This window comes from Carcharhinus amblyrhynchos, unplaced genomic scaffold (genome assembly GCF_965287045.1).
Source record: "Carcharhinus amblyrhynchos unplaced genomic scaffold, sCarAmb.v2.hapA scaffold_50, whole genome shotgun sequence".
NCBI classification, from domain to species: domain Eukaryota; kingdom Metazoa; phylum Chordata; class Chondrichthyes; order Carcharhiniformes; family Carcharhinidae; genus Carcharhinus; species Carcharhinus amblyrhynchos.
The window spans coordinates 782,841-806,391 of record NW_027649791.1 but is presented as its reverse complement, the minus strand read 5'-3'; the positions used below and the strand labels follow the sequence as shown (position 1 = coordinate 806,391).

Below are 23,551 nucleotides of genomic sequence, written 5' to 3'. Positions count from 1 at the left end.
GAAGTGGCTCAGTTCCACTTTCCTGCTTTTTCCCCATAACCCTTAATTCCCTTGCCTACCAAAAACCTATCTACCCACGTCTTAAATATATTTAGCGAGGTAGCCTCCACCATTTCAACGGGCAGAGAATTCCAGAGATTCACCACCCTTTGAGTGAAGAAGTTCCTCCTCAACTCCATTCTAAACTGCACCCCCCCCCCCCCCCCACTTGAGGCTGTGCCCTCGAGTCCTGCTGTCCTTTCTGAGTGGAAAGAATCTCTCTACCTCTACCCTATCCGTCCCCTTCATTATCTTGTATGACTCTATAAGATCCCCCCTCATCCCTCTAAACTCCGCATACAGACCCAGTCTATTCAGCCTCTCTTCATAGTCCAACCCCCTCATTTCCGGTATCAGCCTAGTGAACCTCCTCTGCACTCCCTCCAAGGCCAAAATATCCTTGAGCAAGTGTGGTGACCAAAACTGCACACAGTACTCCAGCTGCGGCCTCACCAGTGCCCTGTACAGTTGCAGCAAGACCTCCCTGGTTTTATATTCTATCTCCCTCGCTATAAAGGCCAGCATCCCATTTGCCTTCTTGATCACCTGCTGCACCTGCAGACTGGGTTTTTGCGACTCATGCACAAGGACCCCCAGGTCCCTCTGCACCGTAGCATGCTGCAGCTTTTCGCCCTTTAAATAGTAATCCCTCCTACTATTATTCCTGCCAAAGTGGATAACCTCACACTTGCTAACATTGTACTCCATCTGCCAGGTCCTCGCCCACTCGCTCAGCCTATCTAGATCCCTCTGCAGACTTTCCACACCCTCCGCACAGTTTGCTTTTCCACTCATCTTCGTGTCATCAGCAAATTTCGACACCCTACACTCAGCCCCCTCCTCCAGATCATCTATATAAATGGTAAATAGTTGAGGCCCCAGCACTGATCCCTGGGGCACTCCACTAGTCACCAACCGCCAATCAGAATAGCACCCATTGATACCAACTCTCTCCCTCCTATTAGACAGCCAATCCTCTATCCACGCTAACACCTTACCCCCAACTCCATGCCCCCTAACCTTCTGAAGCAACCTTTTGTGCGGCACCTTATCAAACGCCTTCTGAAAATCGAGAAACACCACATCCACCAGTTCCCCTCTGTCTACCGCACTACTCACATCCTCATAGAATTCCAATAAATTTCCCCTTAACGAATCCGTGCTGCGTCTGCTCTATCAAACAATTCTTCTCAAGGTGCCTCGCTATTTTGATGACGGATTCCAGCATTTTTCCACAAACAGACGTTAAACTATAATTCCCTGCCTTTTGCCTGCTACCTTTTTTAAACAGCGGCGTAACATTAGCTATTTTCCAATCTTCAGGCACTTCCCCGGAATCCAGCGACGTTTGGTAAATAATCACTAAGGCATCTACAATCACCTCTGCCATTTCCTTCAGAACTCTGGGATGCATTCCATCCGGTCCTGGGGACTTGTCTACCATCAGTCCCGCTAGTCGATCAAGCACTGCCTCTCTAGTGACAGTAATCGCATTCAGGCCCTCAACTCCTATCATCCTTCTATCTTTAATACCCGGCAAACTATTCGCGTCCTCCTCCATGAAGACCGAGGCAAAAAACTTACTTAAGGCCTCAGCCATTTCCTCATCCCCCACCACTAAATCCCCCCTCTCATCCTCTAAGGGCCCAACATTCACTCTAGCCAACCTCCTCCTCTTTATATATTTATAAAAACTCTTACTGTCCTTTTTTATATTTAGTTAGTTTAGCTAGTTTAGCTTCACAGTCTATCCTTCCTTTCTTTATCAACTTCTTAGTCAATCTTTGTTGATTTTTAAACCTCTCCCAATCTTCTACTCGCCCACGACTTTTAGCCACTCTAAACGCATCAGCTTTTAATTTAATACTCTCCTTTATTTCCCCTCAATAACCATGGCTGATTATCCCTTCTCCTACGTTCCTTCTTTACCATTGGAATAAATTCCTGTTGAGCACCAAAAAAGATCACCTTAGAGATCCTCCACTGTTCCTCAGCAGTCCTACCGACCAATCTGCACCCCCAATCTACATTTGCAATTCCTATCTCAAATTATCGTACTTCCCTCTGTTCAAACAGAGGACACAGGTTCGGGACCCTACTTTCTCATCCTCCATCTGCATCAAAAACTCAACCATACAATATCACTCGTCCCAAAAGGATCCCTCACAACAAGATCCCTAATTCTACCTGCCTCGTTACACAACACCAGATCTAAGATAGCTCGCTCCCTCGTCAGTTCTGTCACACTGTTCAAGGGAACTATCCTGGCAGCATTCCAAGAACTCTTCCTCAAGCCCACCGCATCCAACATGGGTCAACCAATCAATGTGTAGATTGAAATCCCCTGAGGCTGTACTTGACCTGGTACTGGCAAATGAACCAGGGCAGGTGATGGATCTCTCGGTAGGAGAGCATCTTGGGAATGGTGACCATAATTCTATCTCCTTCACAATTGCATTGGAACGAGATAGGATCAGGCAGGCTAGGAAGGTGTTTGTCTGGAGTAAGGGGAGATACGAAGAAGTCAGGAAGTTACTTGGACAAATAAACTGCAAGGAGGCATTCTTAGGGAAAAGTACCGAAGGAAGGTGGCGGATATTCAAGGAATGTTTGTCTGGAGCTATGCATGACAACGTTCCGATGAGGCAAGGGGGTTTTGGTAGGTCGCGGGATCCGTGGTGCACGAAGGCTGTGTTGAACCTAGTCAGGAGGAAAGGGAAGGTGTACAAAAGGTTCAGGGAACTAGGAGAGGTTAAGGATCTTGAGGAGTATAAGGACTGTAGAAAGGAGCTTAAAAGGGAAATTAGGAGAGCCAGAAGGGGTCATGAGAAGACCTTGGCGGGTAAGATTAAGGAGAATTCCAAGGCCTTCTATAAATATGTGAAAGGTAAAAGGATGAGAAGAGAAGGGATAGGACCTATAAAAGGTGAAGGGGGAAAGGTCTGTATGGAACCAGAAGAAATGGCAGAGGTGCTTAATGAGTACTTTGCCTCAGTATTCACGGTGGAAGCTGATCTGGGAGATTTTGCTACGGATTTGCAGCAGATGGAAAAGATTATGTGGATATTAAGGAGGAGGATGTGTTAGAACTTTTGAATTCTATCAAGATAGATAAGTCGCCGGGACCAGATGGGATGTACCCCAGGATACTGTGGGAGGCGAGGGAAGTGATTGCAGAGCCCCGGCGATGATCTTTGCGTCGTCAATGGAGACGGGAGAGGTTCCGGAAGATTGGAGGATTGCGGATGTAGTCCCTATTTTCAAGAAAGGGAACAGAGATAGCCCGGGAAATTACCGACCGGTGAGTCTGACCTCAGTGGTTGGTAAGCTGATGGAGAGGCTTCTGAGGGACAAGATTTACGAGCATTTGGAGAGGTTTGACATGATCAGGAATAGTCAGCATAGTTTTGTCAAGGGCAGGTCGTGCCTTACAAGCCTAGTTGAGTTCTTCAATAATGTGACTGAACACATTGATGAAGGAAGTGCCGTGGACGTGGTGTACATGGACTTCAGCAAGGCGTTTGATAAGGTCCCCCATGCAAGACTTCTTGAGAAGGTGAAAGGGCATGGGATCCAAGGGCCTTTGGCCTTGTGGATCCAGAACTGGCTTGCCTGCAGAAGGCAGAGAGTGGTTGTGGATTGGTCTTTTTCTGAATGGAGGTCAGTCACCAGTGGAGTGCCCCAGGGATCTGTTCTAGGACCCTTGCTGTTTGTCATTTTCATAAATGACCTGGATGAGGAAGTGGAGGGGATGGGTTAGTAAGTTCGCTGATGGTCTGGAAGGATGTCAAAAGTTGCAGCAGGACATAAATAGGATGCAGGACCGGGCGGAGAAGTGGCAGATGGACTTCAACGCGGATAAATGCGTAGTCGTCCATTTTGGCAGAACCAACGGGATGAACGAGTACACTATCAAGGGCAGGAGTCTTAGTAGTGTTGAAGAGCAGAAGGATCTTGGGGTCTGGGTCCACAGGACTCTTAAATCGGCTTCGCAAGTGGTCAAGAAGGCGTATGGGGTACTGGCCTTCATTAATCGAGGGATTGAGTTTAGGAGTCGGGAGGTAATGCTGCAACTTTATAAGACCCTTGTCAGGCCTCATTTGGAGTACTGTGCGCAGTTCTGGTCGCCTCACTATAGGAAAGACGTAGAAGCTATTGAAAGGGTACAGAGGAGATTTACAAGGATGTTGCCTGGACTGGGAAGCATGCCTTATGAAGTTAGGTTGAGGGAGCTGGGTCTCTTTTCCCTGGAGAGACGAAGGTTGAGAGGCGACCTGATAGAAGTTTATAAAATGTTGAGAGGAATAGATAGGGTGGATTCTCAGAGGCTATTTCCCCGGGTTGAAATGGTCGCTACGAGAGGACACAGATTTAAGGTGCGGGGAGGAAAGTACAGAAGTAATGTTAGGGGTAAGTTTTTCACTCAGAGGGTGGTGAGTGAATGGAATCGGCTGCCGTCAGTGGTGGTGGAGGCGAACTCGCTGGGGTCTTTTAAAAGACTTCTGGATGAGTATATGGGATTTAATGGGATTGGGGGTTATAGATAGATCTATGGATTGGTAGGTGTTGATGTGATTGGCGCAACTCGTGGGCCGAAGGGCCTGTTTGTGCTGTAGTGTTCTATGTTCTATATAATTATCGCCATTCCATTTCTGCGCGCATCATTTATTTGCTTGTTTATAGCCCGCCTCACCTCCAAATTATTATTTGGGGGCCAATAGACCACACCACCAGTGTCTTCCTCTCCTTACTGTTCCTTATCTCCACCCACAACGATTCCACGTTCTGCTGTTTGGAGCCTATATCTTCCCTTACTACCGCCCTGATATTATCCTTAATCAGCAGAGCTACCCCTCCCCCTTTTTCCTTCCTTCTGTCCTTCCTAAACACTTGATACCCCTGGACATTCAGCTCCCAGTCCCTGTCACCCTGCAACCATGTTTCCGTAACGGCCACCAGATCATATCCATTTGTGCTGATCTGCGCCACCAGCTCATTCACTTTGTTCCGAATGCTTCGTGCATTCAGGTAAAGTGTCTTTATCCCAGCCTTTATCTGTACCCTATTTGAAGGAACGCTACCAACCTTTCTCATGTCCCCTACTCCCTTTTATTATTGGGTCATCCTCAACATTTTCCCGTGCCCGTACCTCCTCTTTTACTTTAGACATTGTAATTTCTCCTACCCCTGCACCCCCCAATTAGTTTAAAGCCCTATCTACAGTCCTATTTATACGATTCGCCAGGACTCTGGTCCCAGCACAGTTCAGACCAAGACCATCCCACCTGCCCCAATACTGGTGCCAATGCCTCATAAATTCAAACCCATTCCTCCCACACCAATCCCTGAGCCACCCATTCTTCTCTTTAATCCTATTTACCCTACGCCCATCTGCACGTGGTTCAGGCAGTAATCCAGAGATAACCACCTTGTCGGTTCTGCTTTTTAATTTCATTCCCAGCTTTTCATACTCCCTCCCCAGATCCTCAGTCCCCATTTTGCCTATGTCATTGGCACCCACATGTACCACAATGACCAGATTCTCACCCTCCCAGTCCAGGTTCCTCTGCAGCCCAGATGAGACATCCTGGACCTGAGCACCAGGCAGACAACACACCCTTCTGTATTCCTTATCCCTGTCACAAAGGACAGTGTCTATGCCCCTAACTACACTATCCCCAATTACCACGACATTCCTCCTCTTCCTCTTTGGCGTCTTTCTGTAATGGCCATTACAGAAACGTGGCTGCAGGGTGACCAGGACTGGGAACTAAATATCCAGGTTATCAGACAATTCTGAAGGATAGACAGGAAGGAAAAGGAGGTGGGGTAGCTCTGTTAATTAAGGATAACATCAGGGCGATAGTGAGAGACAGTATAGGCTCTCAGGATCAAAATGTGGAATCAATGTGGGTGGAGATAAGGAATAGTAAGGAGAAAAAGTCACTGGTGGGTGCAGTCTATAGGCCCCCAAATAATAACATCAAGGTGCGGTGGACTATAAACAAACAAATAACTGATACATGTAAAAATGGAACAGTAATAATCATGGGGGATTTTAACCTCCATATTGATTGGTCAACTCCAGTCAAACACAATGGACTTGAGGAAGAGTTCTTCGAACAGTATGTTACAGAACCTATGAGGGAGCAAGCTATCTTGGATCTGGCCCTGTGTAATGAGACAGGTAAAATGAATGATCTCCTTGTGAGGATCCTCTTGGGATGAGTGATCACAATATGGTTGAATTTCTAATACAGATGGAGGGTGAGAAAGTAGGGTCCCAAACCAGTGTCCTCTGCTTGAACAAGGGGGATTACAATAGGATGAGGGCAGATTTGGCTAATGTAGATTGGGAACACAGACTAATTGGTGGGACAGTTGAGGAACAGTGGAGGATTTTTAAGGAGATTTTTCTCAGTACTCAGCAAAAATATATTCCAGTGAAAAAGAAGGAATGTAAGAAAAGGGATAACCAGCCATGGATAACTAAGGAAATAAAGGAGATATCAAATTAAAAACCAATGCATACAGAGTGGCCAAAATTAGTGGGGAACTAGAGGATTGGGAAAGCTTTAAAAAAAACAACAAATAACTACTAAGAAAACAATAAAGAAAGGAAAGATCGATTATGAAAATAAACTTATACAAAATATGAAAACCAATAGTAAAAGTTTTTACAAATATATAAAACAGAAAAGAGTGGCTAAAGTGAATGTTGGTCCCTTAGAAGATGAGAAGGGGGATTTAATAATGGGAAACAAGGAAATGGCCGAGGCCTTAAACAAGTCTTTTGTGCCGGTCTTCACAGTGGAGGACACAAATCGCATACCGATAATTGGTCATGGGGCTATAGGGAGTGAAGATCTTAAAATGATCACTATTACTAAAGAGGTAGTGCTAGGTAGGCTAATGGGACTAAAGGTAGACAAGTCCCCTGGTCCAGATGGAATGCATCCCAGGGTACTAAAAGAAACAGCAGAAGTATTAGAAAATGCATTAGTTGTAATTTTATCAAAATTTGCTGGACTCTGGGGAGGTGCCAGCTGATTGGAAAACAGCTAATGTAATGCCACTATTTAAAAAAGGAGGTAAACAAAAGGCAGGGAACTACAGGCTGATCAGCTTAACATCCATAGTTGGGAAAATGCTGTAATCTATCATTGAGGAAGAAATAGCAGGACACCTAGAAAAGAATGGTTCAATCAAGCAGACGCAGCATGGATTCATGAAGAGAAAATCATGTTTGACTAAATTACTGGAATTTTATGAGAATATAACAAGTGAGGATGTCAGAGGGGAACCGGTGGATGTGGTGTATTTAGATTTCCAGAAGGCATTCGATACGGTGCCTCACAAAAGGTTGCTGCATAAGATAAAGGTACACGGAGTTGGGGTAAAGTGTTAGCGTGGATTGAGGATTGGCTATCTAACAGGAAGCAGAGAGTTGGAATAAATGGGTGCTTTTCTGGTTAGCAATCAGTGACTAGTGGCGTGCCGCAGGGATCAGTGCTGGGGCCTCAACTATTTACCATATTCATAGACGATCTGGAGGAAGGGACCAAATGTAGGGTAACAAAGTTTGTGGATAGCATAAAGATGAGTGGGAAAGCAAATTGTGTGGAGGACACAAAGTCTGCAGAGAGATTTGGATAGACTAAGTGAGTGGGCAAGGATCTGGCAGATGGAGTACAATGTTGGTAAGTGTGAGGCTATCCACTTTGGAAGCAATAATAGTAAAATGGACTATTAAACACTGAAAAATTACAACATGCTACTGTGCAGAGTGACCTGAGGGTCCTTGTGCATGAATCACAAAAACTCAGTTTGCAGGTGTAGCACTAATCAAGAAGGCAAATGGAATGTTGGCTTTTATCACAAGAGGGATGGAGAATAAAAGTAGAGAGGTCGTACTGCAACTGTACAAGGTACTGGTGAGGCTGCACCTAGATTACTGTGAAAAGTTTTGGTTCTCTTATTTAAGAAAGGATAGATTAGCTTTGGAGGGGGTACAGAGAAGGTTCACCAGGTTAATTCCGGAGATGAGGGGGTTAGCTTATGAGGAGAGATTGAGTAGATTGGGCCTGTACTCACTAGAGTTTAGAAGGTTGAGGGGAGATCTTGTAGAGACATAAAAGATAATGAAGGGGCTAGACAGGGTAGAGCAGCGAGGTTATTTCCACTTACAATGGAAACAAGAACTAGGGGGAATAGCCTCAAAATACAGGGGAGTCAATTTAGAACAGAGTTGAGGAGGAACTTCTTCTCCCAGAGGGTAGTGAATCTTTGGAAATCTCTGCCCAATGAAGCAATAGAGACTACCTCGTTTAATGTGTTTAAGTCACATATAGATTTTTAACCAATAAGGGAATTAAGGGTCATGGGGAGCAGGCGGGTAAGTGGAACAGAACCCACCATCAGATCAGCCATGATCTTATTGACTGGCAGAGCAGGCTCAAGGGGCTAAATGGCCTTCTCCTGCTCCTATTTCTTATGCTCTTACTGAAATGTGTAGTATTCTAGGTTTTATTAATAGAGGCATAGCATCCAAGAGCAAGGAAGTTAAGTTGAACCTGTGCAAGACACTAGTTGGATCTCAGCTGGAATATTGTGTACAGTTGTGGGCAGTACACTATAGAAGGATGTGAACACATTAGAGAGCGGTGGCACTGCTGCCTCACAGCGCCAGGGACCCAGGTTCAATTCCTGGCTTAGGTCACTGTCTGTGCAGAGACTGCATGTTCTCCCCACGTCTGCATGGGTTTCCTCCCACAGTAAGAAAGGCATGCTGGTTAGGTACATTGACCATGCTAAATTCTCCCTCAGTGTACCCACAGTGTGTAGCAACTACGAGATTTTTACAGTAACTTCATTGCAGTGTTAATGTAAGCCTATTTGTAACACTAATAAAATTTTAAAACATAAACTAAACTTGGGGACTGCAGGAATGGTTTTCAAGAATGTTTCAGGGATGAGAAACCTCAGTTATGAGGTTCGATTGGAGAGGTTGCGACTGCTCTCTGGAGAGAATAAGGTGGAGATTTGATAGAAATATTCAAAATCATGAGAGGGTTCGACAGAGTAGATAGGAAGAAACTGTTTCCATTTGTAAGAGGATCAAGAATGAGAAAGCACAGATTTAAAGTGATTTGCGGAAGAAGTAAGTAAGATGGGCGGAGTGGGAGGTTGGGAAGAAGAGGCAAAGAAAGTCCGCCTCCTGCATCATTATCATCCTGGTATTCTTTCCAGATTATTTTCCACTGAATCCTTTTCAAATAACATGCATCTATTGTTGTCCCTTCCTTTCTACCAGTCAAAGATTTCAACTTCTGGTGCATAACCCTCATTTTGCACTTTCCAACTTCAATACTTTACTCTGATCTCATTATATCATTTTGATTAACCCTGTCTGCATACCTTGTTTATTTATTTTCTTTGTAATTTAATGATAACTTAGGTTTGTTTCTCTTCTCATTACTTTTCAGGTGTGTTAAAGATATTAAAGTACTAAAAACTAAACTGGAATCCTTAAATTCACTTTCCTTCAATAGATTAACAACTTGGCCTGAGTACCTTTCTCCTCTATCTCAACTCTTTTTTTTAAATCCAAAGCGTTTTGTCTCCCATTGCAAAAAAAAAGCCTTTCCCCATGGTCCATCTGTCACTTGTTGTGTTTTGCTTTCACTGTAAGACTAAAGTAAGTATCCCAAAGTAAAGACTGAAACACAAAGGCTTTTTTGGTCTTATCTGTCTGTGTCGCCCAATAAATTGAGCCAAGTACCACTGACCTGTTGGGAATGAGTAGTGAGAGACTGGCAGCTTAAAGCTGGCATCTTGCTCCCTTTTCCAATGGGAATGATAGAAGCTGCAACGTCAGCCAAGAGGTTTTCACATATTCTCTCAATGCATTCTGATAACTTTATGCAACTACGAGCACCACATCCTTCCATTAACACTTCTGTTTCGCGACCAGCACAACTTTGTTGCAATCTCTCCTAGTTCCCACCAATTACTTGAATTTGTACTCTGCTCCAGCTGGTTCACTCCTCTTGTACAATATATTCTCCCTTTCTTTAACCCTGAAGAAGTCATATGGACTTAAACATTAACTCTGTTCATCCCTCCACAGATGCTACCAGACTTGTTGAGTTTTCTGTTTTTGGTCTGAGTACTGTTGTTGCAAAGTTGAGTTTGTAAAGACGTAAAGAATGTAAAACAAAAGCTAGAAGGAAAACAACATTGTATGGTCCCTTTAAAAGCTGGTATTTTGTTTCAATGCTTAGTGGTTTAAAATGTGAAGTACATCAGGGTCCCATACTGAAACATTTATATCAAAAGTCAAGCAGTAATCTTGACAAGACAACCTATTTGTGTTTGAATTTTGCCCAGTCAATTGAAAGCAGGCACGCAGCTTTCAAGAATCTATAAGATATGAATTTGTTTTGTTGACAACAGCAGATCAATCCTTATTGATAGGTAATCACAGATACAAAAGAGAGTGCAAGGGAGAAAAATAGTTTGCAACTTCTACTTCTCAAGTCTCGAGAGGGAGAGAGCAGCTCTGCACCCTGCCAGCTTTATCCATCTCTTAAAAGAACGCACCTTCTAACCAGTGAAAGGTACCAAATCAAAAAGAACTTAGACAGAGAAACCAACCGAGAAACTCCAGAAGGTTCCAAAAGACAGACAACCTGGTTGTATAATTTATTGAGAGTGACGAAATTCTATCATCACTTTTTTCTTAGTGGGCATTGTATTTATTTGAACAGCATTCCAGTAGAATTTTATTTTATTCAGTATTTTAGTTGTTTAGTTAAAAGTTTCCTGTTAAATAAATAAATCGTTAACTGTTCATCATAAAATGAATGTCAGATATTTCTGTTAGCTACCCACTAAACACTGTTCTTCAAAGACTCATTGTAGGGTATCTCACGTCTCCATTCTTGCTCTCATCTCTCTCGCGTCTTACATCTCCCCTGAAACATGAACTATGTTTCTCTCTCCACAGATGCTGCCAGACCTACTGGGTTTCTCCAGCATTTTCTGCTTTTGATCTGTGTACTGTTCTTCAAAGACTCATTAAAGGGATTCCCTCTCACATCTCCTATGCATCATGCTAGGTCTGCCCCTGTTGCATATGTGCGGCCCCTTACATGAACCCAAGGCCTCGCCTCGCATGTGTGCCACCCTTCCCCCATGTTCGCGGGGCCCACCCGCTCCAATTTTGGGGCTTCTGTTTACTCCCAGTGAGCAAATCTTCTCAAACTTTCTTGCACACTTTCGTAAATCCCCTTTCAGAGAAAGCTAGTTCCTAAAGTTACCAGTGCCCCATAATAAAATAAAAGATCTTTATCCCAAAAGTGTATGGGCCATTATAATAGACAAACTCTAGTTTTGGAGCAACGAAAGAAAAATCCACTAGGCATCTGTTCAATGTTACTTAAATGATAATATGTGTAATGTTTGCAGCGTCCCTTTTGCGAGGCATGAGAATAGATTATACTGTCAATGTATGCATGAATCCTTTCACTAATTACATTTCTTAAGTACCAGAGACTTTTTTTTTCTGGTTTAATATGCTATAATTCTTAATTAATTCCTTCACTATTCTGTAACAGTCTTCAGAATTATCAGAGTATACTGCCAAGATTGAAGAACTGGAGAATGCCAGGAGGATGAAGGAGGAAGAGGCATATGAATGGCAACAACGGGTGAAATCCATTGATGTTTATATTTGTGAAAGACCTGTTTAGAAATAAGGAAACAGTTATTTCAACCTGACCCTGTCAAATTGATGCAGTAGTTTAATGTGTTTTTTTTTAATTCTTATTACCCTTAAGGGAGGCATGGTGGCACAGTGGGTAGCACTGCTGCCTCACAGCGCCAGGGACCTGGGTACAATTCCCCGCGGAGTCTGCACATTTTCCCCGTGTCTGCATGGCTTTCCTCCGGGTACTCTGGTTCTATGATTCTGTGATCCCTCAGCCCTATTCCCCTGATGAGTTTTCAGAATCTTTGGCAGTGAGTGGTTGAAGAAGACCATAGAATGTGATACCTGCCTTTCTTCAGTGCTTAATGCAAGATTGTTTAAAGTATGACTGTGCTGGTGTGAGCTACTGACTTAGTGCCACTGACTTTGAGTGAGCCCAGCACATGTGGGTGATAAACCTGATTCCAAAGCCCATCCTGCAATGACCCTTCTGACGAAAGGCCATCTGGACGCGAAACACTGGCTCTATTCTCTCTCCACAGATGCTGTCAGACCCGCTGAGATTTTCCAGCATGTTCTGTTTTTGCTGCAGTGTAACTGCACCATTACTGCTTATGGTTCAGTTTTCAAACCATTATTGCAGATAGATTTATCTGCAGCAGGATTTTTTTAATGAAGATATTTCTTTATGCCTGTATTGTTTACCAATGAATTGAACACCATTACTTTAATTTTCATGAAATTCATAGTTTGAAAAGTAGGTCAAAAGGAAAATATGAAGCATTCAGATTCCCACATCTGTAGAATTACAAAATCCCTACAATGCAGAAGGAATCCATTCAGCCCTTTAAGCCTGCAATGACAACAATTCCACCCAGGCCCTATCCCTATAACCCCATGTGTATACATGTATATATCCTGCTAACCCCTCTGACACAGAGGCAATTACCATAGCTAATCTAACTCACCTGTACAGCTTTGAACTGTGGAAGGAAACTGGAGCACCCAGAGGAAATCCATGCAGATACAGGGAGAACATGTAAACTTCTCATACAGTTACCCAAGGCCGGAATTTAACCAGGTCCCTGGCACTGCATGGCAGCTATGCTAACCACTGTACCATCGTGCTATGTCCTTGAGCAATTAGACTAGAATTCTGGCACTAAGGGATTTGCAGATTTTTGATCTGAATGCAGTGATTATGTTTCCAAGTCAAGATGATGTATGACTTGTTGTGACTTGGTTGTATTCCCTGGTCATGTTCCTTGTTCTTCTTGGAGTTGAAAGGAATTGCTTAAGAAGTTGGCAGGTTGCTGCAATGAATTTTATGGATAGTACACATTGTCCAGTGATTGTGAGAGAATTGAATATTTAAGGTAAATGGATAGGGTGCTAATCAAGTGGGCTGCTTTTTCCTGTGATCAGTTGAGCTGCATGAGTGTTGTTGGAGTTGCACTCAAGGAGGAAAGTATTTCATCACGCTCCTGATTGCCACCATTCAGGCACAGACTTTGGGGAGTTGGGAGATGAATTACTCACAGCAGAATTCCCAGCCTCTAACCTGCACTTGTAGCTACTGTATTTACTTAACCTATCTAAAAGTTGTGTTATAAGATGCTGATTTTGCAGTCAAGCATCTGCTTTGTTTAAGCATCACCCCGTTTATGTAATGTTGCAAGCAATTACTTAAATGGTGAGGATGTTGCAGCTTCTATATCACTTGGAGTAACACCATGTTCCAAGTTAACCCTGCTTCTGCTCTTAGAATCATAGGATATTCTGTTCGTATCATAGAATCCATACATTGCAGAAGGAGCCATTCAGCCCATCAAACCTGCACCGAAGACAATCCCACATAGGTCCAATCCCGATTACCCCACGTTTTTACCCTACTAATCTCCCTGACACTAAGGGGCAATTTACCATGGTTATTCAACCTAACCCACACATCTTTGGACTATGGGAGGAATTCGGAGCACCTGGAGCATACCCACGCATACCTGAGGCAGAATTGAATCTGGGTTCCTGGCGCTTTGAGGCAGCTGTACTAACTGCTGTGCCACCGAGCTGCCCATATATCCTTCTCATAAAACTGCTTTGAAAGCTGATATGAGCAAAATGCACAAATAGGTGGAGGTGTATCCAATACTACTTTGGATGGCATGGTGGCAACACATTAGCACTGCTGCCTCAAAGCTCCTGTGACCTGGGTTCAATTCCCCAGCTTGGATCACTATCTGTGTGGAGATTGCACTTTCTCTCCATGTCTGAGTGAGTTTCCTCCAGGTGCTCCAGTTGACTCCCACAGTCCAAAAATGTGCAGGTTAGGTGTATTGGCTGTGCTAAATTGCCTCTTCGTGTCCCAAGATGTGTAGATTAGAGAGATTTGTGGGGTAAATATGTGGGGTTACAGAGATAGGGCCGAGGTGGGATTGTTGTCGGTGCACACTTGATGGGCTGAATGGCCTCCTTCTGCACTATAGGGATTCTATGGTAAGAGTTAAACTCCTTGAGAATTGAATTTCCCCTTCTGCCATATTTTGTGCTTTCTCAAGGTTTAGGAGAAAGAAGGGATGTGGTGAGCACTTCTGATACTAGAAACAACCCTATGATCCAGCGTTTGAGAGGTGCAATGTAGAAAATTATTACCTGCCCATTTTGCATGCACCATTTTCCCCACAATATTTTAAACAGCGTAATAGGTGCTTCCAATCATGAGTAATACTTCAGATGGTAGGATGTATCTTGCACTAACATTGGAACTTAGTTAGAGAATTGTTGGTGGCTATTTTGTTGAACCAGTGTATTCAGTTTAATAATTGAATCAATAATTTAATATATTACAAAGTCTGTACACTAAATCATCTTATTTATCACTTCAGGCAAGAGTGGTCCAGGATGATTTGGTGAAAACAAAAGAGGAACTACACATGGTATTATCTGCCCCTGTCTCACTTCCTCTTCCACCCCCTCCACCATTCTATGAGCAACCAGAAGAGAATGAACATGATGATGCTGAAGAGAATCATAGCATGTACAGTGCTGACTTTGCAACTGAAGACATCTTGGATCACAGAAAAGAAGAAGAACGTGTGACAGAAGTGGAAAAAAATGAACGAGTGCAACAGCAACTGATGGTAAGGAGTTGTACTGGCTATTTGGTAAATCTTATACTGCATCATGCATTGTGAAATCTATAAGCATTTGGTTGTGTTTTAGGGCTGATATAGCTAGTTAAATAGCTGGTGAAGGGCAGGTTAATTATAGTTATTCAATCTAGTAATTTGGTTGTTTGCTCTGTGGAAATACAATTGTGTAGCAGACTGGTTTAAGGTAGAATAATGTAGAATCTTGCTTGGAGAGAAATGCCAGTTTTATTTTTGGCACTTTACCACTTGCAGGAATCCAACCTTAATGAATTCCTTGATTTATAAAATGCTGGTGAAAGAAAGAGCTTCCCATACATAGAACATAGAACATTACAGCGCAGAACAGGCCCTTCGGCCCACGATGTTGCGCCGACCAGTTACAAAAACAATGACCCACTAGCCTATACCAATCCCTTTTCGTCCATAAACCTATCCAGAGATCTCTTAAACGCCCCCAAACTAGACGCATTTACAACTGCAAGAAGCTTTCTAACAAATGTGAGGTAATGCATTTTGGAAGGCCTAATACAGATAGGAAATATACAGTAAATAGCAGAACCCATAAGAATATTGATAGGCAAAGGGATCTGGGTGTACAGGTGCACAGGTCATTGAAAGTGGCAATGCAGGTGGAGAAGGTCATCAAGAAGGCATATGGCACGTTTGCCTTCATCGGCTGGGGCACTGAGTTTAAAAATTGGCAAGTTATGTTGCAGCTTTGTAGAACCTTAGTTAGATCACACTTAGAATATAGTGTTCAATTCTGGTCGCCACACTACTGGAGAGATGTGGAGGCTTTGGAGAGGCTACAGAAAAGATTTACCAGGATGTTGCCTGGTATGGAGGACATTAGCTATGAGGAGAGGTTGGAGAAACTTGGTTGTTCTCACTGGAGCAACGGAAGTTGAGGGGAGACTTGATAGAAGACTACAAGATTATGAGGGGCATGGACAGAGTGGATAGTCAGAAGCTTTTTCCCAGGGTGGAAGACTCAATTACTAGGGGGCTTAGGTTTAAGGTGCGAGGGACAAGGCTTAAAGGAGATGAAGAAGGCAGATTTTTTACAGTGTCACGGGTACCTGGAACTTGTTGCCGGGGGAGGTAGTGGAAACGGTAGTGACTTTTAAGTGGTGTCTTGACAAATATATGAATACGATGGGTATAGAGGGATGTGGTCCCTGGAAGGGTAGAGGGTTTTAGTTAAGTCGGGCAGCATGGTTGTTGCAGGCTTGGAGGGCCTGTTCCTGTGCTGTAATTTTCTTTGTTCTTTCATTTTACCATGATCTGGACGTACTAACCTCAATATCCCAACAGGCATTGAATTGTCTGGGAAAAGTCTGGGCTAAATTGGAGGAGCTTTAGCTTAAAGCTTAGAAAGAAGGCATCTGAAGGACTTGATTTAATTTATTAGTGTCAAATATATTGGGATATAATGAAAAGTATTGTTTCTTGTGTGCTGTACAGACAAAGCATGCTGTTCATAGAATACATAGGGGAGAAGGAAAGAAGAGCATGCAGAATGTAGTGTTATAGTCATAGCTAGGTGTAGAGAAGGATCAACTTAAAATAAGGTAAAAGCAAAATTTTGCAGATGCTAGAATCTGAAACAAAAACAAAAAATGCTGGAAAATCTCAGGAGGTATAACAGTATCTGTGGAGAGAGAATAGAACCAGTGTTTCCAGTCTGGATGACCCTTTGTCACAGCTCTGATGAAGGGTCATCCAGACTCAAAATGCTGGCTCTATTCTCCACAAATACTGTCAGCTCTCCTGAGATGTTCCAGCATTTTCTGTTTCAATATAAGGTTGGTCCATTCAAAAGTCTGATGGCAGCAGGGAAGAAGCAGTTCTTGAGTCGGTTGGTCTGTGTTCTCAGACTTTTGTATATTTTTCCCGATGGAAGAAGGTGCAAGAGAGTATGTCTGGTCTGCATGGGGTTCTTGGTTATGGTGGCTGTTTTTCTAAGGCAGCAAGAAATGTAGATAGAGTCAATGGACGGGAGGCTGGTTTGCGTGATGGACTAAGCTACGTTCATAACCCTTTGTAGTTTCTTGCAGTCTTGGTCAGAGTAGGAACTATACCAAACTATGATACATCCAAGAAGCATGTTTTCTATGGTAAATCTGTAAAAATTGGTGAGAGTTGTAGCAGACATGCCAAATTCCTTTAGTGTCCTGAGAAAGTCGAAGTATTGGTAGGCTTTCTTATCGATAATGTTAGCATGGAGGGACCAGGCCAGGTTGTTGGTAATCTAGAAAATTGAAGTTCTTGACCATTTCCATTTCATCTCCATCAATATAGACAAGGGGCATGCCTTCCACTATGCTTCCTGAAGTTGATGACTATCTCCTTTGTTTTACTGACATTGTGGGAGAAATTATTGTTGTTATACCATTTCACCAGATTATCGCTTTCCTGTACTTCATCTTATCATTGTTTGAGATCCGACCCACTATGGTGGCGTCATCAGCAAACTTGAAAATGGAGCTGGAGCAAAATTTGGCCACACGGTCAAAGAACAAAGTAAAGTACAGCACAGGAACAGGCCCTTCGGCTCTTCAAGCCTATACCGATCATGATGTTTGCCTGCACTTATGGAGTCCCAACCTATTCATGTATTCGCCTAGATGCCCCTTAAATGCCGCTATCATACTTATTCCCACCACCGTCCTACACAATGCGTTCCAGACATTCACCACCCTCTGCATAAAAAAAACTTGGCTTGCACATCTCCTCTACACTTTTCGCCACGCATCTTAAACCTATGTCCCCTAGTACTTAACTTTCCAACCCTTGGAAAGCACATCTGACTATCCTCTCGGTCCTTGCCACTCATAATCTTATAGTCCTCTATCAGCTCACCCTTCACCTCCCTTGCTTCGGTGAGAACAAACCAAGTTTATTCAATCTCTCCTCATTGCTCATATCCTTCAGACCAAGCAACATCCTGGTAAACCTCTTCAGTACCCTCTCCAAAGCACCCTTCTGGTAATGTGACAACCAGAGTTGTCCACAATATTCTAAATAAGGTCTACCTAAGGTTCTATACAGCTGCAGCATGACATGCAATTTTTATACTCAATGCTCAATCGATGAAGGCAAGCATTCCATATGCTTTCTTGACTACCTTATCCACCTGTGTTGCCATTTTCAGTGATCAGTGGACATGTGCGCCCAGATCTCTCTGCCTGTCAATATTCCTAAGGGTTCTACCATTTACTATATAATTCCTACATGCATTGGATCTTCCAAAATGCATTATTTCATACTTGTCAGGGTTAAACCCCATCTGCCATTTCTCCGCCCAAGTCTCCAACTGTCTATGTCTTGCTCTATCCTCTGATAATCCTCTTCATATCTGCAACGCCACCAATTTTTATGTTGTCTGTAAACTTGTTAATCAGACCAGCTACAATTTCCTCCCAATCATGTATATATACTACGAATAACAAAGGTCCTAGAATTGATCACTATGGAACACTGCTAGTCACAGCCCTCCATTCAGAAAAGCACCCCTCTACTGCTACCCTATGTCTTCTATGGCCAAGCCACTTCTATATCCATCTTTCAGCTCTCCAGTGATCCTGTGTGACTTCACCTTTCATACCAGTCTACCATGAGAAACCTTGCCAAAGGCTTTACTGCGGTCCATGTATACAACATCCACTGCCTTTCCCTCATCTATCATCTTTGTCTCTTCCTTGAAAACCTCAATCAAGTTAGTGAGATGACAAAACCATGCGGTCTATCACTTATAAGTCTGTTTATTTCTAAATGTGAGTAAATCCTGTTCCTAAGAATCTTTTCCAATAATTTCCCTGCCACTGACGTAAGGCTCACTGGCCCATAATTTCCTGAATTATCCCTGTTGTCCTTCTTAAACAATGGAACAACATTGGCTACACTCCTGTTGTCTGGCTACACTCCTGTTGTCTGGAACTTCACCTGTAGCCAATGACAATACAAAGACTTCTGTCAAGGCCCCAGCAATTTCCACCCTTGCCTCCCTCCACAGTCTGGAGTAGATCCCATCAGGCCCTGGGAACTTACCTGCTTTAATGCTTTTTAAAACCCCCACTATCTCCTCCTTTTTGACATTGACGACCCAGAATATCTACACACCCTATCCTAGGCTCCTCATCCATCAAGTCCCCCTCTTTGGTGAATACAGAGGCAAAGTATTCATTTAGTATCTTGCCCATTTGCTCTGGTTCCATGGATTGACTCCCTTCACTGTCCTTGAGTGGACCAACCCTTTCTCTAGCTACCCTGCAACTGTACACTACTCTGGTGCGGCCGCACTTGGAGTACTGTGTGCAGTTCTGGTCCCCGCATTACAAGAAGGATGTGGAGGCGTTGGAGAGGGTGCAGAGGAGGTTTACTAGGATGTTGCCTGGTATGGTGGGGAGGTCCTATGAGGAGAGACTGAGGGATCTAGGGTTGTTTTCGTTGGAAAGAAGGCGGCTAAGAGGGGATCTTATTGAAACATATAAGATGATTAGAGGTTTAGATAGGGTGGATAGTGATAGCCTTTTTCCTCGGATGGAGAAAGCTAGCACGAGGGGGCATGGTTTTAAATTAAGGGGGGGTAGCTACAGGACGGATTGCAGGGGTAGGTTCTTTACCCAGCGGGTGGTGAGGGATTGGAATGCCCTGCCTGCTGCAGTTGTAAATGCGTCTAGTTTGGGGGCGTTTAAGAGATCTCTGGATAGGTTTATGGACGAAAAGGGATTGGTATAGGCTAGTGGGTCATTGTTTTTGTAACTGGTCGGCGCAACATCGTGGGCCGAAGGGCCTGTTCTGCGCTGTAATGTTCTATGTTCTATGTTCTATGTTGCTCTTTACATACGTATAAAATGCCTTAGGATTTTCCTTAATCCTGTTTGCCCAGGACTTTTCATGACGCCTTTTAACTGTCCTATTGCCTTCCTTAAGTTCCTTCCAATGTTCTTTATATTCTTCAAGGGCTTCATCTGTCCTAAGCCTTTTAGACCTTATGAATGCTTCCTTTTCCTTTATGACAAGGCTCATAATATCCCTCATTATCCAGGGTTCCTGATACTTGCCATACTTATCCTTTTCTAAGGAAGGATGTTCTTGCTCTCGAGGGAGTGCTGTGAAGTTTTATCATGCTGATTCCGGGGATGGTGGGACTGATGTATGAGGAGAAATGGACTAGATTAGGATTGTTTTCACATGAGTTCCGATGAATGAAGGGGGATCTCATACAGACTTATAAATTTCTAACAGGTTTAGACAGGATAGATGAAAGGAGGATGTTCCTGATGGTGGGCGAGTCCAGAACCAGGGGTCATAGTCTGAGGATTCGGGATAGACCATTTAGGACAGAGGTGAGGAGAAATTTCTTCACCCAGAGTGGTGAGGCTATGGAATTCATTACCACAGGAAATAGTTGATGCCAAAACATAGAATGCATTCAAGAGGCGGCTGGATAGTATTAGGGGTAACTGGGATCAAAGGTTATGGGGAAAAAACAGGCCCTTGAGTGGGATGATCAGCCATGATCGTAATGAATGGCAGAGCAGGCTTGAAAAGCCAAATAAACTCCTCCTATAGAGGAGATGACATTGCGTATTCTTACAGATTAGTGTATTGTCTGTGGATTAGGAAATCTAGGATCCAGTCGCAGAGGGAGGAGCTGAGCTCTGACCCACAGATTTTGGAAATAAGTTTGGTAAGAATAATGTAGTTCAAGGTTGAACTGTAGTCAATAAGTAGTTGAGGTGGCACAATGGTTAGCACTGCTGCCTCAGCTTCAGGTACCTGGTTCAATTCCAGCCTTAGGTGACTGTCTGTATGGAGTTTGCACATTCTCCCCATGTCTGCATGGCTTTTCTCCAGGTCTCTGACTTTCTCCCACAGTCCAAAGCTGTGTATGTTAGGTATATTGGCCATGGTAAATTCTGAATATAGATGGAATAGTGGGATGCTCTTTCAGAGAGTTTGTGCAGATTTGATGGGCTGCATGGCCTATTCCTGCACTGAAGATTCCACAGTTCTATGCTTCTATGGATAAGGTGGGGCCTTCTCAGATATACAAAATTCAAAATGGGATGGATAAATCAGAAGTGTTATGTCAAATTGAAGCCAACATTTAATGAACATGAAATTTATAGAATCCTAGAATCTATTCAGTGCAGAAGGGTACCATTCAGCCCATCAAGTCTGCCCAAACTCTCTGACAGAGTATCTTACCCAGACCCTCTTCCCCCACCCTATCCCCACACCCCAGTGGTTAATGCATCTAACCCACACATCTTGGGACGTTATGGGGCAACTTAAAGCTATTAGAAACATTTTAAGTACTATAAAACGTTGGTGACTGAGAAGAAGCTAGTTTAGGTAAGAATTTTGGGTTAGCACAGTGGTCAGTACTTCTCTCTGTCAGTGCCAGGGCACAAGGTTCAATTCTAGCCTTGAGTGACTGTCTGTGTGGAGTTTGTATGTGCTCATCATGTCTGTGTGGGTTTTCTCCGGGTGCTCCAGTTTCCTCCCACAAAGATGTACAGGTTTGGTTGATTGGTCATGCTAAATTGTCCCTTAGCATCCCAAGATGTGTGGGTTAGGGGAATTAAAAGTAGATTTGAGGTTGAGGATATATGGCTTGGGTAAGATGCTCTGTTGGAATGTCAGTTCAAGTGGGATGGGCCGAATGATGCCTTCTGGACTGTAGGGATTCTATAATTCTTTGAATATTTAGGATCAAATACATTGATTAATTTATCTGAGATTTATTTGCTATGTGTACCTTTTAACGGATGGATTGACTTGATTGTTCGTTCTCCCCTTCCCCCTCTCCCTATCAAAAGCTTTTGAGCAGTGAGCTCGCCCAAGCCAGAGATGAGAGCAAGAAAACGTCCAATGACATCATTCACATGGAAAATGTCAGAAAAGGTCAAGACAAATATAAGACACTTCGCCAGATCCGGCGAGGAAACACCAAGCAGAGAGTGGATGAGTTTGAATCTATGTAAAATTTCACTTCCAACAGTACCTGTGTATTGTTCCAAAGAGGATGATGCACAATTGGAAGTATTTTACTTTTTCTGGTGATCACTGGATCAACTACCTTGGATTCTAGAGTAAAGAGGCTATTTAGGGATACAGTCTGAAGTTTCCATTCCCCCTCCCTCCCCTCCCCCACTAGTCCTTCCAAGTCTAAATTTTATATAAATATGTGTCCAAATTTTGAATAGCTTTTGTTTTGAGTCTCTTCATTCTTGAGCAGCGAACCAGATCATTGGTCAGATAATTTTGAAATATTTTTGTAGGCCTTTCAGTACTTGAAGGAAATGCTCTTCTGAAATAATGTGCTGCAGTGCAAAAATGATTGTTCGGTGCCAAAAATAGAGCAATTTTTTTTAAGCAAATCAATCTATGCCCTAACGTTATAGCTAAAATGGCCAGGATCATAAATTGGTTCAATCAAAGCAAATTTCTTCATTGCATCGCTTTGTGCCACAAACCATGATCACTCAGGGGAAATTATGATTTAAATTAGTGCTTGCCATTTTGCAGTTGAGAATTCATTTTTGATCTTGCAACTATTAATGGGCATATGATCATAATAATGTCCACACACATGATCAATGGCATACACATGATTGAAACACTAGACACTATCGCCTTTCTCTGTATCTTACTGTAGATTATGAACTTTGTAGTTTCAATGTAATATCACAAGTTATCAATGACCACCTAGTACAGGTCTGTGGGAAATGGATATGCGTTTGTATATTTTTACTATTCCAAGATTTACACTTCAAACTTAAAGATGACAATATTATATCTAGAATGGAATAAAAATTTGTTTTGAGTGGTACTGAAACAAATCTGACAACTTATTTTGTAGAACTGAATCTATTTGTAAAGTTTTTATTATTATGAGCAATAAAGCATGTTTGTAAAATTTCAGTGGCAAAAGCAAAATCTCACATTCTATTTAACCTGATTAACTAATAAAGATAATTATTAGAACTAAATATGCCAATCTTTAATTTTGACATTGTGAAAGTTCATCTGTTAAAGCTTTGTACTTCAACATGGCTCACCAAGGTATGAAAAACCTGTAACAACAATATGCATTATCATTGCATTCTGTCTTAATAGTGCGCTTATCAAAATGACCAGTTCTGTTACTCCAATCTATATTCCTGTTGTTCTGTACTTTGTACTTGCAAGTCTTGTGCTAAAATGGGTTTTGCAATGTTGAATTGCACCTAATAAAGATTTTGGCAATGATTTTGGGCTTTAGAGCATTTACTCTCTTGACCTTGCGTCTGCATAAATGTGCACATCATAAAGATATGGTGAACCTATAAAGCAGCCGAGCCTGATCATGATGTAAAATAGTACGGCAAAAAGTTGACTGCCCTGTAACTGTGGGAGTGTAGCACTATGCAAAGTTGGCGCATTTGGTCACAGTCTCCATAGCACCATAAAATTGACAAAATTGCATAGTTGTGCTGCCTTTATCGCAAAGGGTTAGACCAGGTATCAACATTACATTGAAAATCATAACTCTTGACATTCCAATGATTAGCTGAGCTGCAGATTAGCAAATATTGAGGCTTGTTTTCCAGCATTGCACTAACTTAGCTGATCTCACCTTGTGGCAGCAACAATATATTAA

At 42.8% G+C, this 23,551-nt stretch overlaps 1 protein-coding gene across 2 annotated transcripts in view; it reads left to right on the top strand.

Annotated features, from left to right (window-relative positions):
* The window catches only part of LOC145337479 (ezrin-like), a 253,035-nt gene extending 229,875 nt beyond the window's left edge, over nucleotides 1-23,160 (top strand). For both annotated transcript variants that reach the window (XM_080182269.1, XM_080182270.1), the window contains exons 12-14: nucleotides 11,658-11,750; nucleotides 14,632-14,886; nucleotides 21,729-23,160. In XM_080182269.1, the coding sequence (XP_080038395.1) occupies nucleotides 11,658-11,750; nucleotides 14,632-14,886; nucleotides 21,729-21,893 (513 nt within the window). In that variant the 3' untranslated portion in view covers nucleotides 21,894-23,160. The remainder of the gene's footprint in view (nucleotides 1-11,657; nucleotides 11,751-14,631; nucleotides 14,887-21,728) is intronic.
* Nucleotides 23,161-23,551: the final 391 nt, after the last annotated feature.